The sequence below is a fragment of the Oncorhynchus nerka genome, linkage group LG7, assembly GCF_034236695.1.
Source record: "Oncorhynchus nerka isolate Pitt River linkage group LG7, Oner_Uvic_2.0, whole genome shotgun sequence".
NCBI lineage: Eukaryota > Metazoa > Chordata > Actinopteri > Salmoniformes > Salmonidae > Oncorhynchus > Oncorhynchus nerka.
Window position 1 is genome coordinate 83,789,038 of NC_088402.1, and position 18,959 is coordinate 83,807,996.

The 18,959-nt window shown below is 44.1% G+C and overlaps 1 protein-coding gene across 1 annotated transcript; it reads left to right on the forward strand.

Moving 5' to 3' along the window:
- Positions 1-652: 652 nt before the first annotated feature.
- LOC115132512 (myeloperoxidase-like) lies at positions 653-10,730 on the forward strand. The gene is made up of 13 exons (XM_029665241.2): positions 653-730; positions 1,388-1,547; positions 2,406-2,590; positions 2,707-2,839; positions 3,600-3,729; positions 3,853-4,059; positions 4,197-4,560; positions 5,969-6,129; positions 7,414-7,672; positions 8,092-8,262; positions 9,164-9,401; positions 9,596-9,821; positions 9,980-10,730. The coding sequence occupies exons 2-13, from the start codon at positions 1,390-1,392 to the stop codon at positions 9,983-9,985; spliced, it is 2,238 nt and encodes a 745-aa protein (XP_029521101.2). The 5' UTR covers positions 653-730; positions 1,388-1,389; the 3' UTR covers positions 9,986-10,730.
- The last annotated feature ends 8,229 nt before the right edge of the window (positions 10,731-18,959 follow it).

The window sequence follows — 18,959 nt, forward strand, 5'->3', positions numbered from 1 at the left end:
TTGACAAAAGTAAAGTTTGTGACTTCCGATACAATCCTAGCACATATTTAAATTACAATGCACAAGTCTGTTGCATGATGTCAATTTCGCTAATTCAAATATCGTGAAGCTGCAATCTTTGAAACTATTTTGGGTTTCAGGTAGAACCCTTTTGGGTTCCATGTAGAACCCTCTGTGGAAAAGGTTTTTACATGGAACCTAAAAGGGTTCTTTAAAGGGTTCTCCCATGGGGAAAGGCAAAAAACCCTTTAATTAATTAAGGTTCTAGATATTTTTAAAAAGAGCGGTGAACTTGTATAAATTGTACTGGTTGTAAGTGCGCCATTACCGAGAAGCTCTGAGTACACAGCAGCTCAAAATAAAGTCATTCATTCATTCTTGTAAGCCCAGACCATAGACCATGCAGGCATAACCATCACAATCATTTAACTCATGATGCTGCAAAAGGGTTCTAGCAGGAAACAGCTGGCTAGAATATAGAGTAAGCATTTACCATTTTCCTTGACTGACTCAAAAGTAGCACATTAAATAATACGATCAGTTAATGATCGATTTGGTCAAGGCAAAAGGAAGAAGGAAGTTGCATGATGTCATCATTGGTAGTTAGTTCAATAAAAATAAAATGTCAGATAATAGGGGTGGGGCTTTGTAACATTGACTATAAATAGAACTGTTAGAGAGGACTATCTTCAGACGATTTTACTTCACAACAAGAGTTGTTCAAACAAAGGTATGATTGAATAAAATACATTTGCTGTATGTTTCCCTTGTCTGGTCTGATCATCAGGTTATATTTGAGTTGTTCTGTTAACCCTGGTAATTCTGATCCATGCATGAATGTGTTATTAACAGAGATGTCAAATTATTCAAACATTGAATTGATTTAATCGCTACATTTGCTGCGATTAATCGCAAATTCAGAATTTGATCAAACTAAGCTGTATTTTTTCATACAAAAAAAATATTACAAGAATATTGACGTCTTGATTTGGTAAGTAACGGTAAGCAAAATTAGGTACATTTAGAAAGCACACTTTCGTTAACCTCAATGTCAACTTATTTTTTACATTTATTGTTGTTGTTATCTGTATAGATTATGTATTACAGATGTTTTCAGTGCATTTTCAATGTTTTCAGACAATGCGGTTAATCACAATAAAAAAAACAGTGCAATAAAATGATATAAAGTTAACTCGAGTTAGCAGATTTACTCTGACTGCCCTAGTTTTTAATATGATTATTTTAATATGATTATTATTCTTTGAGAAGTCTCTGTAGTTCTCTCACAATTTGTAAAACAGCTAGAAGCAAAATACTTGCTCATTACATTGAAGAGAGCAGCATGTTTTTTTAAGGATGATAAACTGATAAACTTTCTGCTTTCTAGAGATGAAGCCGTTTCCCTCCCTCCTGATATCGGGGCTGTGCATGATGTTCATCCAGCCAGCACTGTCCACACAGGAAAGTTTGGGTGGCCCTTTCATTCACAGTTCAATAGAGGAGGCAAAGAGACTCGTAGATGAAGCCTACAAGTACTCCAGAGAAAAGTGAGTAAACCTGACAGTTGATCTCTTCAAATGTAGTCAATCATCTCTGTCTTTGTAAATTGGATCAAATGAAATGACCAGCACTAGTGTCTTACTCCGTATGCAACTAGCACAATTGTCTCACTCAGTCGAAGAAATACCTTTTGTATTTCCTTTAGAAAATAATAGGTTCACTATTTCTATTTCTCATAAGTTCTTATGATTCGTACAATAAATCTGCCAGTGTACAAAGATTTTAATTCAACTGCAGGAGCTTGTTTCTGTTCAAAACTCAATCACATGCTTGTCCAGTGGTGGAAACACTACCCAATTGTCATACTTGAGTAAAAAATAAAGATACCTTAACAGAAAATTATGTCGCCAAGTAAAATACTACTTGAATAAAAGTCCAAAGGTATTTGGTTTTAAATATTCTTAAGTATCAAAAGAAAATGTAAAATATAGTTAAGTACTAAAAGTATAAATCATTTTACATTCCTTACATTAAGCAAATCAGACAGCACCATTTTCTTTTTTATTTACAGATAGCCAGGGACACACTCCAACATCATTTAGAAACCAAGCGTTTGTGTTTAGTGAGTCAGCCAGATCAGAGGCAGTAGGGACAACCAGGGATGTTCCTTTGATAAGTGTGTGAATTAAAAATTTTCCTGTCAAAATGTAACAAGTACTTTTGAATGTCAGGGAAAATGTATGGAGTAAAAAGTACATATTTTCTTTAGGAATGAACTGAAGTAAAAGTAGTCAAAAAATATAAATAGTAAAGTAAGGTACAGATACACCAAATAACTACTTAAGTAGTAATTTAAAGTATTTTTACTTAAGTACTTTACACCACTGTGCTTGTCCATTCCTTAGGAGTCTGGAGAGAGTGCGTGGACAGTCCATCAGGCCCTCAGATATCCTGCGTCTCCTGAAGCAGCCTGCCAGGGACACGCGCTCTGCTGTTCGGTCTGCAGACTACCTGGAGAACACCTTGAGGCTGATCCATGAGAAAGTCCACCGCACCCACAGGCTGCACAAACGTTCGCTCAATGCAACAGGTCAGTTGCACACAAATATACATACGCACAAACACACATACACTCAGACACACACGCATACACCCATCCACACACAAACACATATTTCACATTATTCCTTATCTCTTGTTTCTCAGACCTCCTCACACCACAGGAGCTAGACACCATTGCACGGGTCACTGGCTGTGCCGCTCGTGTCAGCAAGCCCTCCTGCCGCACCATACCCAACGTTAACAAGTACCGCACAGCCACCAGCGTCTGCAACAACCTGTGAGAGCACCAGGGCATGGCGGCTTTAATACTTTGACACAACAATTTGAAAGCCTTGTGCACAGTAGTTGTATAGGGTGGAATATAAAAGGAAGTGCAATCAGTGTAGGTCTGAGGTCTGGCTATACAGTCATAGGCTGCAGGAGATGTAGCTTTATACAGGTAACTACCAAAATAAAGGCAACACCAACATAAAGTGTCTTAATAGGGGCGTTGGGCCACCACGATCTGCCAGAACAGCTTCAGAGCACCTTGTCATATATTCTACAAGTGTCTGGAACTCTATTGGAGGGATGTGACACCATTCTTCCAAGGGAAATCCCATCATTTGGTGTTTTGTTGATGGTGGTGGAAAACGCTGTCTCAGGCGCCACTTCAGAATCTACCATAAGTGTTCAATTGGGTTGAGATCTGGTGACTGACAACCATGGCATATGGTTTACATCGTTTTCATGCTTATCAAACCATTCAGTGCTCTATGGATGGGGGCATTGTCATCCTATATTGGCATAGCCATGGTTGCCAAAATAATTGCCAAAATAATGGCATGCCCAGCATTATTATACATGACCCTAAGCATGATGGGATTTTGATAGCTTAATTAACTCAGGAACCACACCTGTGTGGAAGCACCTGCTTTCAATATACTTTGTATCCCTCATTTACTCAAGTGTTTCCGTTATTTTGGCAGTTACCTGTACCTTGAGTTTCTCAAGCGAGGTTTCTCTATTCTGATTTGTATTTTCTTCCTTCTTATTAGGAAGTCTCCTCGTCTGGGAGCCTCAAACACCCCCTTCACTCGTTGGCTGCCTGCTCAGTATGACGATGGGGTCTCTAGACCCAAAAGCTGGGACCCAAATAGGAGCTTCAACAACTTTGTGCTCCCTCTGGTATGATGAAAATACATAGACATAGTTGCAATAACTGCCACTATTTCACCACAAGTTAGATATAAAGTAACATAATTGTATTTCATTGTTCTCCCTCTGCCCTGCTTCCCTCCATGTGTGCAGGTAAGGGAGGTCTCTAACCGTATCCTGGCAACCAATGACGCCAGTGTAGAGAGCGATCGCGAGTTCACACACATGGTCACTATTTTTGGCCAGTGGAACGACCATGACCTGACATTCACGCCCTCCTCCCCCAGCATCCGCGCCTTCAGCAACGGCCTGGACTGTGATGAGAGCTGTGAACGCTCCGAACCCTGTTTCCCCATCCAGGTCAGTCACAGCTCTCACATCACATCCCACAGCCTAACACTTACAACAGGCACCCCCCTGGATATCTGGCCCTTTTCGATCCATGGTCCCTGGATTATTAGTTCTTCAACCTGTCTTGTCTTTTCCTCCATGACCAGATTCCTCTCAATGACCCACGCTTGCCCACTGGCCCAGACAGCTGCATCCCGGTCTTCCGATCAGCGCCTGTGTGCGGCACAGGAAAGTCTGCTTTCAATTTCGGTGACATGGCCAACAGGAGGGAGCAGATCAATGCCCTGAATGCCTTCCTGGACTTGGGGCAGGTGTACGGCTCTGAGGAGGGGTTGGTGCGTGACCTACGTGACCTCACCAATGATGGAGGCCTGCTACGTATCAACAAAGAGTTCACAGACAATGGACGTGAGTTTCTTCCCTTCACTAACGTGAAGGGGAACATGTGTGCCACCCGCAGGAGAATCACCAACGACACCAATGCCAAGGAGGTGCCCTGCTTCGTTGCAGGTTAGCCTTTCAACTCCATTTGTCCAAAGAGTAGACCAATGTATATTTAAGTTAAAGTCTAAGACACAGAATGACAAAAAGCGATAGAACTTTGACCAGAGGAATTCTTTGACTTCCCATGTACAATAGTTGTCCGGATACAGAAAGACAATGTATATGATGTTCATCTCAATCACTATTTGGCCTCACCTTTAAGTCTCTGGCCTCACCTGTATGTCTCTGGCCTCACCTGTATGTCTCTGGCCTCACCTGTATGTCTCTGGCCTCACCTGTATGGCTCTGGCCTCACCTGTATGTCTCTGGCTTCATCTGTATGTCTCTGGCCTCACCTGTATGTCTCTGGCCTCACCTGTATGTCTCTGGCCTCACCTGTATGTCTCTGGCCTCACCTGTAAGTCTCTGGCCTCACCTGTAAGTCTCTGGTCTCACCTGTAAGTCTCTGGCTTCACCTGTATGTATCTGGACTCATCCTGTATGTCTCTGGCCTCACCTGTAAGGCTCTGGCCTCACCTGTAAGTCTCTGGCCTCACCTGTAAGTCTCTGGCCTCACCTGTATGTCTCTGGCCTCACCTGTATGTCTCTGGCCTCACCTGTATGTCTCTGGCCTCACCTGTATGTCTCTGGCCTCACCTGTAAGCCTCTGTTCTCACCTGTAAGTCTCTGGCTTCACCTATATGGCTCTGGCCTCATCTGTATGTCTCTGGCCTCACCTGTAAGTCTCTGGCCTCACCTGTAAGTCTCTGGCCTCACCTGTATGTCTCTGGCCTCACCTGTATGTCTCTGGCCTCACCTGTATGGCCTCACCTGTATGTCTCTGGCCTCACCTGTATGTCTCTGGCCTCACCTGTAAGTCTCTGGCCTCACCTGTAAGACTCGGGCCTCACCTGTAAGGCTCGGGCCTCACCTGTAAGGCTCGGGCCTCACCTGTAAGGCTCGGGTCTCACCTGTAAGGCTCGGGCCTCACCTGTAAGGCTTGGGTCTCACCTGTAAGTCTCTGGCTTCACCTGTATGTATCTGGCCTCATCCTGTATGTCTCTGGCCTCACCTGTAAGGCTCTGGTCTCACCTGTAAGGCTCTGGTCTCACCTGTAAGTCTCTGGCTTCACCTGTATGTATCTGGCCTCATCCTGTATGTCTCTGGCCTCACCTGTAAGGCTCTGGTCTCACCTGTAAGTCTCTGGCTTCACCTGTATGTCTCTGGCCTCATCCTGTATGTCTCTGGCCTCACCTGTAAGGCTCTGGCCTCACCTGTAAGGCTCTGGCCTCACCTATAAGGCTCTGGCCTCACCTGTAAGGCTCTGGCCTCACCTGTAAGGCTCTGGTCTCACCTGTAAGGCTCTGGCCTCACCTATAAGGCTCTTGTCTCACCTGTAAGGCTCTGGTCTCACCTGTATGTCTCTGTCTGCCAGGTGATGTTCGTGTGGATGAGAACATAGCTTTGACATCCATTCACACAATGTTCTTGCGTGAGCACAACCGTCTGGCCGGTGCCCTGCTTCGTCTCAACCCACATTGGGACGGTGAGACACTCTATCAGGAGGCTCGCAAGATCATGGGCGCCTACACCCAGGTACCAGTAACAGACTCATATCACCAACCAGAGAGAGAAACAGACTCATATCACCACCCAGGTACCAGTAACAGACTGATGTCACCACCCAGGTACCAGTAACAGACAGATATCACCAACCAGGTACCAGTAACAGACTGATATCACCAACCAGGTACCAGTAACAGACTGATATCGCCACCCAGGTACCAGTAACAGACAGATATCACCAACCAGGTACCAGTAACAGACTGATATCACCAACCAGGTACCAGTAACAGATTGATATCACCAACCAGGTACCAGTAACAGACTCATATCACCAACCAGGTCGTAACAGACTGATATCACCACCCAGGTACCAGTAACAGACTCATATCACCAACCAGGTACCTGTAACAGACTGATATCACCACCCAGGTACCAGTAACAGACACATATCACCACCCAGGTACCAGTAAAATACTTATATCACCAACCAGGTACCAGTAACAGACTGATATCACCAACCAGGTACCAGTAACAGAATCATATCACCAACCAGGTACCAGTAACAGACTGATATCACCACCCAGGTACCTGTAACAGACTGATATCACCACCCAGGTACCAGTAACAGACTCATATCACCAACCAGGTAGTAACAGACACATATCACCACCCAGGTACCAGTAAAATACTGATATCACCACCCAGGTACCAGTAAAATACTGATATCACCACCCAGGTACCAGTAACAGACTCTATTCACCACCCAGGTACCAGTAACAGACTGATATCACCAACAAGGTACCAGAAACAGACTGATATCACCACCCAGGTACCAGTAACAGACTCATATCACCAACCAGGTAGTAACAGACACATATCACCACCCAGGTACCAGTAAAATACTGATATCACCAACCAGGTACCAGTAACAGACTGATATCACCAACCAGGAGGAAACAGACTCATATCACCACCCAGGTACCAGTAAAATACTGATATCACCAACCAGGTACCAGTAACAGACTGATATCACCACCCAGGAGGTAACAGACTCATATCACCACCCAGGTACCAGTAACAGACTCTATTCACCACCCAGGTACCAGTAACAGACTGATATCACCACCCAGGTACCAGTAACAGACTGATATCGCCACCCAGGTACCAGTAACAGACTGATATCACCACCCAGGTACCAGTAACAGACTGATATCACCACCCAGGTACCAGTAACAGACTGATATCACCACCCAGGTACCAGTAACAGACTCTATTCACCACCCAGGTACCAGTAACAGACTCCCTCCCTCCCAGGTGTTTGTGTTCAGGGACTACCTGCCGCACATCGTGGGCCCAGACACCATGGCCCGGCAGCTCGGCCGTTACCCTGGCTACAACGAGACGATTGATCCCAGCATTGCCAACGTGTTTGCGACAGCAGCGTACCGCTTTGCCCATCTGGCCATCCAGCCCACGCTGTCCCGCCTGGACATCAACAACAAGGAGAATCCCATGTTCCCCAGCGTGCCCCTTTTCAAGGCCTTCTTCACCCCCTGGAGGCTGGTGTTTGAGGGTGAGTGGTGGTGGGTCACATAGGAATCCTTTGCAGACCCCTCTGCCAGTTGTAAACTAATTCACTCTCTGGATTATTAATTAAGCAATCAGGCATGATGGGGTGTGGTATATGGCCAATATACCACGGCCAAGGGATGTTCTTATGCACGATGCAACGCCTGAATACAGCCCTTAGCCGTGGTATATTGGCCATATACCACAAACCCCCGAGGTGCCTTATTGCTATTATAAACTGGTTACCAACGTCATTAGAGCAGTAAAACTAAATGTTTTGTCATGCCTGTGTTATACGGTCTGATATACCATGGCTGTCAGCCAATCAGCATTCAGGGCTTGAACCACCACGTTTATAACAGTCTATGATGGGGGGGAAGGTAAAAAAAAACTACATCCTATTCTTTGTCTGCCCTCCTTTAGGTGGTATCGACCCTCTTATCCGTGGTCTGGTGGGTCACCCTGCTAAGCTGAACACCCAGAACCACATGATGGTGGATGCTCTGAGGGAGAAACTCTTCCAGTTTATAAACCATCTGGCTCTGGACCTGGGCTCCCTCAACATGCAGCGTGGACGTGACCATGGCCTGCCTGGTACACACCTTCCATTGTCCCTCTATACTGTTACCCTGATACCACATCTATACAGTTACCCTGATCCCACAGATAAACACATCTATACTGTTACCCTGATACCACATAAACACATCTATACAGTTACCCTGATACCACAGATAAACACATATATACTGTTACCCTGATACCACAGATAAACACATCTATACTGTTACCCTGATACCACATCTATACAGTTACCCTGATACCACAGATAAACACATCTATACTGTTACCCTGATACCACAGATAAACACATCTATACTGTTACCCTGATACCACATCTATACAGTTACCCTGATACCACAGATAAACACATCTATAATGTTACCCTGATACCACATCTATACAGTTACCCTGATACCACAGATAAACACATCTATACTGTTGCCCTGATACCACATCTATACAGTTACCCTGATACCACAGATAAACACATATATACTGTTACCCTGATACCACAGATAAACACATCTATAATGTTACCCTGATACCACATCTATACAGTTACCCTGATACCACAGATAAACACATCTATACTGTTACCCTGATACCACAGATAAACACATCTATACTGTTACCCTGATACCACAGATAAACACATCTATACTGTTACCCTGATACCACAGATAAACACATCTATACAGTTACCCTGATACCACAGATAAACACATCTATACTGTTACCCTGATACCACAGATAAACACATCTATACAGTTACCCTGATACCACAGATAAACACACCTATACCATTAAACTCATATCCTTTGGCTGTTAACACAAAATCAATCATCTTTCGAATTCCTCTCGTCTTCCATATACTGTATCTCTATTGGTCAGTTCCATTCACTTATTACTTCCTTTCTCTTCCCTAACCTAGATTACAACGCTTGGCGTAAATTCTGTGGGCTCTCAACACCTAGTAACCTGGGCGAGCTGGCCGTGGTTCTGAACAACACAGACCTGGCCTTCAGACTGCTGCAGCTCTACGGCACCCCAGATAACATTGACGTGTGGATGGGGGGCGTGGCTGAACCCTTCGTACACAGGGGCCGCGTCGGGCCTCTCTTCGCCTGCCTCATCGCCACCCAGTTCCAGAAGATCCGCCAGGGAGACAGGTGTGTGTGTGTGTGTGTGTGTGTGTGTGTGTGTGAGTGAGTGAGTGAGTGAGCGAGTGAGTGAGTTTGACTGACCTGCATCATGTAAGGTATTTGACATAGCACTGCCAGAGTGCAGTTTATTACTGTTTTTAAAGGTCCAGTGTGTGTTTGTCTGTCATAGTATGTGTCTCTTATCGCTTGTTGATCCCCAGGCTATGGTATGAAAACCCAGGCGTCTTCACCTCGGCACAGAGGAAGGCCCTGAGAAATGTATCTCTGGCTCAGATCATCTGTGACAACACTGGCATTACAGCCGTGTCACGTGACCCCTTCCTCATCCCTAAGGGAGGCAACACACCCATCAAGTGCAACAACATCCAGCAATTCAACCTTAGTGCCTGGAAGGAGAGAGCTTCTACGGCCGACCAGGACAACGAGGTAGTAGATTGAACTACAATATCAGTTAAGGTGTTTTTTAATCCATCGACACCTGTCTCTCTCTACCCCTCCACCCTCTCTCGCCTCTTTCCTTCTGCCCCTCTCTCCATCCAATCCTCTCTCCAAACATCATCCTATTTTTCTCTATTCCTCTCTAGATCTGATGTGAGCCCCTGCCCCAGACCCCCCCCTGGACACCCCAGGGCCCAGCAGCAACATATGCCATCAGCAGCTCTCCGCCTTCTCTGTCCAGCTGACCGACAACTTTCTCACACACAACAACGCCATCGTTTTTAGCCAGGTTGTCTACAACAGGCCGAACCATTACAATAAAAACTCAGGGTGTTCCTAACCACCAGCACCACATCTGGTGATACCAGTTTTCCTTTAGTTCCTTAGTGTGGACCTGTGGCTTAACAATGAGGTGAGTTGTGTCAATGGCCTCACTTCAGACAGCTTCTGCACTTCTTGCAGTTGGTCAAGGTCAATTAACTAGTAAGGGTGTTTGCCATTTTAAACAGGATTGTAAAAATGATTTTCTTTGGAATCTTCTATTTTGTTATGCCTTTGTTATTGTGACTTCTTATGTGTTGCTATGACAATTAATTAAGCAGTACTTCATAAATGTGTATGTATTGATTTATGAGAAGAAATGTAAAAGACTTGCCTTTATAAAAGCGTTTGGAAATCATAGTTATTTTTTTCCCAAAAAATGTCTATATACACACACCACCTTACCTCAAACACATAAAATGGCACTAAACGTGGTACTAATGTCAATCAGCTAGAAGTTCTAGTAGCACATTTTGGATAATTGTGTAATTAGTTAATTATCAGCAATCTTAGATTATATATCATAAGACTTTGCTAATTGTAGATTTTGTACTGATTTAAATGTTTACTGCTTGTTATGGTGCATTTCTCTAATATTTTATTTTATTGAAACACTGTATTCGTGTGTTTTATTGCATAAATAAGCACTGCATCAGAAAACTCAGTATTCTATGCTGAGTGTTTGTATGAAAAAACAGGTGGCATACTCCTACCCTAACCCAGGGGACCCCATTTTGATATCTTAAAATTCTCACGACCCCAACCATGTGAAAAACAATTATGTAATTAACAGCCAACTTTTTATTGTGGGCTTTGGCAGTCAGTTGAAAAACATGAACAGTATTTCTGATTGGTGAGTTGAGAAAACATCACATACTTCTAATGTGGGACTATGACAGTCAACTACAAAGTAGTCTGACATAATGTATCTTATCTCACCACAACTAATGAGATGGGTGTGTGTGTCTTGCAGTGATGCCAATTTAGCAATTTTGTTGCTAGATTTAACAACTTTTCAGTCTACCCTGGCAACTTTTTTTTCAAACAGCACCTAGCAACAAATTGAGATACTTTTAAAAATGTATTTGGAACTTTTAGCAACTTTTGAACAGTGACTCAAACGCTAAAATGCACGCATTTTCCCTCTAAATGACTCCAAAACGATTTTGTCTGTCACACACTGCACAGCTGCAAAAGTGCATTGTGAGTGACGTGACCAGCAGGCGCTCAGCTCGTGCACAGCCAGCAGCAGGCCTGCAAATTGCAAATCATTGTTGGCTGACTGCAGCAGCAGTAGTGCGGGTTCGACGAGCCAAACCCAATGAATATAGCAGGTCACAAATGTTTGATCTTGAACAGAACTTACAACATCAATCAACATGTCTAAATCAAAATTGTACAGAAAAGAGTGAGTCTGTACCTGAAAAACGTCAAATCCCATTTTTTGCCGAGATGGCCAGTCTATTTGAGAAACGTTATTGCGTAATCAACGTAATGACGCAGTTTTACGTTATCGCTCAATGACATCACCGCGTAATTTAGCAACTTTTAACAACAAATCAACCTGCCTATAGCAATTTACCCTGAAAATTAGTTGGCAACACTGGGATGTATGTCTCAGTGGGCGTGATCGACAGTGCGCACCTCATTTCTGCTGTCACGTCCAACCTGGATCGATATTTGTTTTTAATGCAGAGGAGAGCACTGAATCAGATTACCATAAATTGTAATGCTCGGAGGTATTCCGTTTTTGTCAGGATCCAAAACTCCTCCATAGTGAGCCGTGAATGCGTTGTCTGCAGCATTCAATGTCACTTACTTGCATGTCAACTTGTAATATTTGTGTTGTGGAGAAATGACCAGGCAGGAGACGGGAGTACAGTTAGTTGTCCTTTAGTCAAAAACACCTCGTGCTCTACAGTTCCCGGCATTCCAGTGCGCATGTGCATTTCCTATTAGGTGTAGTAACGTAACACTGCCGTAATGCATTACTGCTTAGTAACAGCACAGTAACTAATATAAACAGATGTAGATCCCAGATACTACACTCCTCCCCCATAGTGTTTAACTCCCAGAGAACAAGGTAAATATGTTAGGTAACTACTAATGCAATATCTGAACAATGCATTCTTAAACATTTTTCAACTACTGGGTTGAAGCAGACTTTTCAGAGCCCAGCACAAATCCAGGGGATTATTCTGCCCCGAAGATGAAGTTTGTGTCCTAATAACTAACCCAGGTAATGTCCTTTTTCTTCCCTTTTATCTAGGACATATTAAAAGTGTTTGTTTTACTGTCCGTTACCTCCTTAACCAGCTCAACTCACAGGTCAAGCCTTTGAGGTGCCCTTCGCTGTCGAATAGGATATCTCCGCTCCTCCTGGGCTTCCTGTGGTGGGCCAGCTTCGGGTGGAAGGTCAGGCTCTGTCTCTCCCGTACGTCCACAGTCAGGAGAATAGTCCTGGGGGTCGTTATTGTTCTTGTTCTCTCGGTATGTCTCTGCTGGGGCGTTGGACCGTAGCAGATGATCCACATGAACGTTGACCTGGCGATGACCAATTTGGACTTGGTAAGTCAAAGGTCCTCTGCGTTGCAAGATCACACCTGAGTTCCACAGGCGCTTGGGGTGTCTGAAATCACGTACCATCACCCTCTCTCCCTCTTTGAATTCTCTGACAGTCTTTGAGTGTCTGTCATGAGCTTTCTTCTGCTGTAGCTGGTGCTTTGCCACAGTGCTTGACAAGTCTGGTTTCAACAATGTCAGGCGGGTACGTGGTTGGCGTTTCAGAAACAGTTCAGCTGGTGTACATTCCGTTACTGTGTGTGGTGTGTTACGGTAAGTAAACAGGAACCGGGGAAGCCTTTGGTGGATGGGCACAGACTGAACCTCGAGTCTAGTCCAGGCCTTCTTAAAGGTTTGCACGGCTCTCTCCGCTGCTCCGTTTGATGCCGGATGGTAAGGTGGTGACAGGATGTGCCTTACTCCATTGTTCTTGAGAAACATTTCAAAATCGTTTGACGTGAACGGAGGGCCATTGTCCGATACGAGCTCCTTGACTAGTCCAAAGGATGCAAACAGGTGTCTGAGAAGATTGATGGTCTTCTCAGCTGTGGTCAGTTGAGTAGGGAACACTTCCATCCACTTGGAATGGACATCGACGACAACAAGGAAATGTTGCTTGTCAATTTCGGCGTAATCCACACGGATGCGTTCCCAAGGTGTAGCAGCCCAGGACCATGGATGAAGAGGTGCAGCAGCAGGCTTGTTGCGAACAGCTTCACAAGGTGAGCAGTGGCCTACATGCTGTTGAATGTCCTGATCCAGTCCAGGCCACCACAGATAACTGCGAGCGAGTGCTTTCATTCGAGTGATCCCTGGATGTCCCTCATGTAGGTCAGATAGTAGTCTCCTCTGGAATTTGTGAGGTACCACCACCCTTGATCCCCACAGAACACACCCTTGATCAGTGGACAACTGGTCTTTCTTGTCGATGAATGGACGAAGGTTATCGTCATTTACGAAGGTTGGCTAACCGCCTAATGTTAAGTCCAAGACTTTGGAAAGCACTGGGTCTTTCCTTGTTTCCTCTGCTATGTCAGAAGCAGATATGGGCAGTTCATCAATGAGAGAGATCTGGAAGACTGCTCTATCATCTTCACTGTCGGAGTCACTACTGCACAGTAGTCTCGATAGTGCATCGGCATTTGCGTGATCACTGGATCGTCTGTACTCAATCTCGTAGTCGTAGGCTAACAATATCAGAGCCCAACGTTGCATTCGAAGTGCCGCAAGGGTTGGTATAGCTGATTTTGGTCCAAGGATGGCCAACAGAGGCTTGTGATCTGTCAGCAGTTGGAACTTCCTTCCGTAGAGGTATTTGTGAAACTTCTTCACTCCGAATATTATGCTCAGGGCTTCCTTCTCAATTTGAGCATAATTTTTCTCACTTGGTGACAGAGTCCGTGATGCAAATGCAATAGGGTGTTCTTCACCTGATGGTAGAACATGTGAGATGACGGCTCCTACTCCGTATGGAGATGCATCACACGCGAGTCTCAGCTTCATCTCTGTGTTATAGTGGGCAAGCCACTTGCTCTTTAGCAGACGCTGTTTGCAAGTCTTGAATGCTTCTTCGCATTGTGGGGACCAATTCCACTTTGTATCGGCCTGCAGCAGTTGGTGAAGCGGATGCAACAATGTGGACAAGTTTGCCACAAACTTTCCGTAATAGTTCAGGAGCCCCAAAAATGACCTCAGCTCTGAGATATTTGTGGGTGCTGGAGCGTTTACGATTGCTTCCAACTTGCAGTTGGTTGGGTGCAGGCCTTGTGCATCAATCTTGTATCCGAGATACTCCACTGAGTCCTTGAGGAACTCACACTTGCTGCGTTTCATTCTCACTCCGTATTTCTCCACTGAGATCGCCTAATTTCAATGGGTTCAATGACAGTTTCTTTTATTTAACCACCAGAGGGCAGTGTCGCTATTCTGGACTCCAATAGTCTTGCTACTTGGCAGCTCCTGAATACTATACTAGCAGTGCTAGCAGTGTTTAGCCTACTCTACTGGCGAAAGAAAATAAAAAATAACTGACGAATTACATTAAAAAAAAATTGAGTTTCATTACTCACGCAACATTCTTCCCTTCAAGCAATGTCCGTTTATGTAGTTTAATCCCATCCTCGTCGCCACTGTAATATTTGTGTTGTGGAGAAATGACCAGGCAGGAGACGGGAGTACAGTTAGTTGTCCTTTAGTCAAAAACCCCTCGTGCTCTACAGTTCCCGGCATTCCAGTGCGCATGTGCATTTCCTATTAGGTGTAGTAACGTAACACTGCCGTAATGCATTACTGCTTAGTAACAGCACAGTAACTAATATAAACAGATGTAGATCCCAGATACTACACAACTGAGCAAGGATCACAGTCAAATGGGTTTCGCTGATTCGGTCACTAATCTGTATATTTTTTTTGTTTTTGTATTTCCCTTGCATCCTTGCGTTCAGTTTCCCAAATATGACATTTACATAGGCAAGGATACACATTATTTTCATTACACAGAAAGTCAGCAAACTGTTTTTTTTATTTTTTACATCCATTGCGAATGACAACTGTTCCTCTCTCAATTCGAAAACATATTCCCTCGATAACCACCGAGCCTCGGTGTGAAATAGAACATATATCCACATAGTTTCGCGAACAGGCGCGCGCGATGTAATTTACAAATCTTAACTGCTGAGTATCTCCGAGTTCTGCGCTCAGCTCTTTTGCCGCCAGTTGCTCTCGGTGTATTCATTATAGCTCAGCGGGTGTGTCATATAAGGCGTCCGTATAGCATTGGGAGACACATTCATAACTAGAGTGCATAGTCCTGCCCACCGCCCCGTGCTAGATGGAGCCCCATCTGTACAAAATACCACCATTCGCTCATTTGGAATCTGTTTTTCGTCAATATAGCCTCGCAGCACACTGAACATCACTGATACAGAACCATTTGTCCTCGTCCTAACATCCCCGGGCCGACATATAGTGAACAAAAGTCAATGCATGGGCATGTTGTCCCTCACAGCTAACTTCCATTTAGAGAGCATATGGTGGGGAGTTTTCAGTTGTTTTTTCTTCAGTTTCCTTTTGACTGCTAGCTATAGCATCAATTATTTGTTTCACAGTGTTATCTGACAAAGTTATTGTTGTGAGTTTGTGTCTCTGCCTCCGCACACATTGTTTTCACCATATCAAATGCGACCGGTAATATCAACATCTCTGCAATAGCGTTACAGGCTTAGCCATTCACCATCGGAATGATTACAGGGCAACTGTCAAGTGCAGCATTTTCCCACGATCTAAGGGTGCTCTTTGGTTTAATTATTATAATTGTTTTATTTAACCTTTATTTAAACTTTTAGATTTGAATTATTTTCATTTAGATTTTTAAAGTTACAATAATTTTGAGAGACAAAGACCATATATTTTATTTTTCTCGATGGTGCAGCTGAAGAACCTTTTGAGAATCTGAAGACCAATGCCAAATCTTTTCAGTCTCCTGAGGGGGAATAGGTTTTGTTGTGCCCTCTTCACGACTGTCTTGGTGTGCTTGGAACATGTTATTTGGTTGGTGATGTGGACGCTAAGGAACTTGAATCTCTCAAAATGCTCCACGACAGCCCGTCAATGAGAATGGGGGCGTGTTCAGCCCCCCATTTCCTGTAGTCCACAATTGTTTTATTTTACCTTTATTTAACCAGGTAGGCAAGTTGAGAACAAGTTCTCATTTACAATTGCGACCTGGCCAAGATAAAGCAAAGCAGTTCGACAGATACAACGACACAGAGTTACACATGGAGTAAAACAAACATACAGTCAATAATACAGTAGAAAAATAAGTCTATATACAATGTGAGCAAATGAGGTGAGAAGGGAGGTAAAGTCAAAAAAGGCCATGGTGGCAAAGTAAATACAATATAGCAAGTAAAACACTGGAATGGTAGTTTTGCAATGGAAGAATGTGCAAAGTAGAAATAAAAATAATGGGGTGCAAAGGAGCAAAATAAATAAATAAATTAAATACAGTTGGGAAAGAGGTAGTTGTTTGGGCTAAATTATAGGTGGGCTATGTACAGGTGCAGTAATTTGTGAGCTGCTCTGACAGTTGGTGCTTAAAGCTAGTGAGGGAGATAAGTGTTTCCAGTTTCAGAGATTTTTGTAGTTCGTTCCAGTTATTGGCAGCAGAGAACTGGAAGGAGAGGCGGCCAAAGAAGAATTGGTTTTGGGGGTGACTAGAGAGATATACCTGCTGGAGCGTGTGCTACAGGTGGGAGATGCTATGGTGACCAGCGAGATGAGATAAGGGGGGACTTTACCTAGCAGGGTCTTGTAGATGACATGGAGCCAGTGGGTTTGGCGACGAGTATGAAGCGAGGGCCAGCCAATGAGAGCGTACAGGTCGCAATGGTGGGTAGTATATGGGGCTTTGGTGACAAAACGGATTCCACTGTGATAGACTGCATCCAATTTGTTGAGTAGGGTATTGGAGGCTATTTTGTAAATGACTTCGCCAAAGTCGAGGATTGGTAGGATGGTCAGTTTTACAAGGGTATGTTTGGCAGCATGAGTGAAGGATGCTTTGTTGCGAAATAGGAAGCCAATTCTAGATTTAACTTTGGATTGGAGATGTTTGATATGGGTCTGGAAGGAGAGTTTACAGTCTAACCAGACACCTAAGTATTTGTAGTTGTCCACGTATTCTAAGTCAGAGCCGTCCAGAGTAGTGATGTTGGACAGGCGGGTAGGTGCAGGTAGCGATCGGTTGAAGAGCATGCATTTAGTTTTACTTGTATTTAAGAGCAATTGGAGGCCACGAAAGGAGAGTTGTATGGCATTGAAGCTTGCCTGGAGGGTTGTTAACACAGTGTCCAAAGAAGAGCCGGAAGTATACAGAATGGTGTCGTCTGCGTAGAGGTGGATCAGAGACTCACCAGCAGCAAGAGCGACAATCATGTCCTTTGAGGGAGAGGTTGTTGTCCTTGCACCACATGGTCTCTGACCTTCTCCCTATAGGTTCTCTTGTTGTTGTCGGTGATCAGGCCTACCACTGTTGTGTCATCTGCAAACTCAATGATGGCATTTGAGTCGTGTCCTGCCGCGCAGAACAAGTAGTAAGGGAGGGGTTCTGAGCATGTACCCCTGGGGGGCCCCATGTTGAGGATCAGCGTGGCGGATGTGTTGTTACCTACCCTTACCATCTGGGGGTGGCCCGTCAGGATGTCAAGGATCCAGTTGCAGAGGGAGGTGTTAAGTCCCAGGGTCGTTAGCTTATTGATGAACTTTGAGGGCACTATGGTGTTGAACACTGAGCTGTAGTCAATGAATAGCATTCTCACATACAGTTGAAGTCAGAAGTTTACATTCACTTAGGTTGGAGTCATTAAAACTCGTTTTCCAACCATTCCAAAAATGTCTTGTTAACAAATTATAGTTTTGGCAAGTCGGTTAAGACATCTACTTTGTGCATGACACAAGTCATTTTTCCAACAATTGTTTACAGACAGATTATTTCATTTATAATTCACTGTATCACAATTCCAGTGGGTCAGAAGTTTACATACACTAAGTTGACTGTGCCTTTAAACAGGTTGGAAAATTCCAGAAAATGATGTCATGGCTTTAGAAGCTTCTGATGGGCTAATTGACATTATTTGAGTCAATTGGAGGTGTACCTGTGGATGTATTTCAAGGCCTACCTTCAAACTCAGTGCCTCTTTGCTTGAAATCATGGGAAAATCAAAAGAAATCAGCCAAGACCTCAGAAAAAAAATTGTAGACATCCACAAGTCTGGTTCATCCTTGGGAGCAATTTCCAAACGCCTGAAGGTACCACGTTCACCTGTACAAACAATAGCACCCAAGTATAAACACCATGGGACCACGCAGCCGTCATACCGCTCAGGAAGGAAACGCGTTCTGTCTCCTAGAGATGAACGTACTTTGGTGCAAAAAGTGCAAATCAATCCCAGAACAACAGCACAGGACCTTGTGAAGATGCTAGAGATAACAGGTACAAAAGTATCTATAGCCACAGTAAAACAAGTCCTATATCGACATAGCCTGAAAGGCCGCTCAGCAAGGAAGAAGCAACTGCTCCAAACCCGCCATAAAAAGCCAGACTATGGTTTACAACTGCACATTGGGACAAAGATCGTACTTTTGGAGAAATGTCCTCTGGTATAATGAAACAAAAATATATAAATGTTTGGCCATAATGACCATCGTTATGTTTGGAGGAAAAAAGGGTAGGCTTGCAAGCAG

Coding starts and splice junctions, on each gene's coding strand:
- LOC115132512 (XM_029665241.2), top strand. CDS start 1,390: ATGAAGCCGTTTCCCTCCCTCCTGATATCGGGGCTGTGCATGATGTTC. Junction 2,840..3,599: donor ACCAGCGTCTGCAACAACCT/GTGAGAGCACCA, acceptor CCTTCTTATTAG/GAAGTCTCCTCGTCTGGGAG. Junction 4,561..5,968: donor GGTGCCCTGCTTCGTTGCAG/GTTAGCCTTTCA, acceptor TCTGTCTGCCAG/GTGATGTTCGTGTGGATGAG.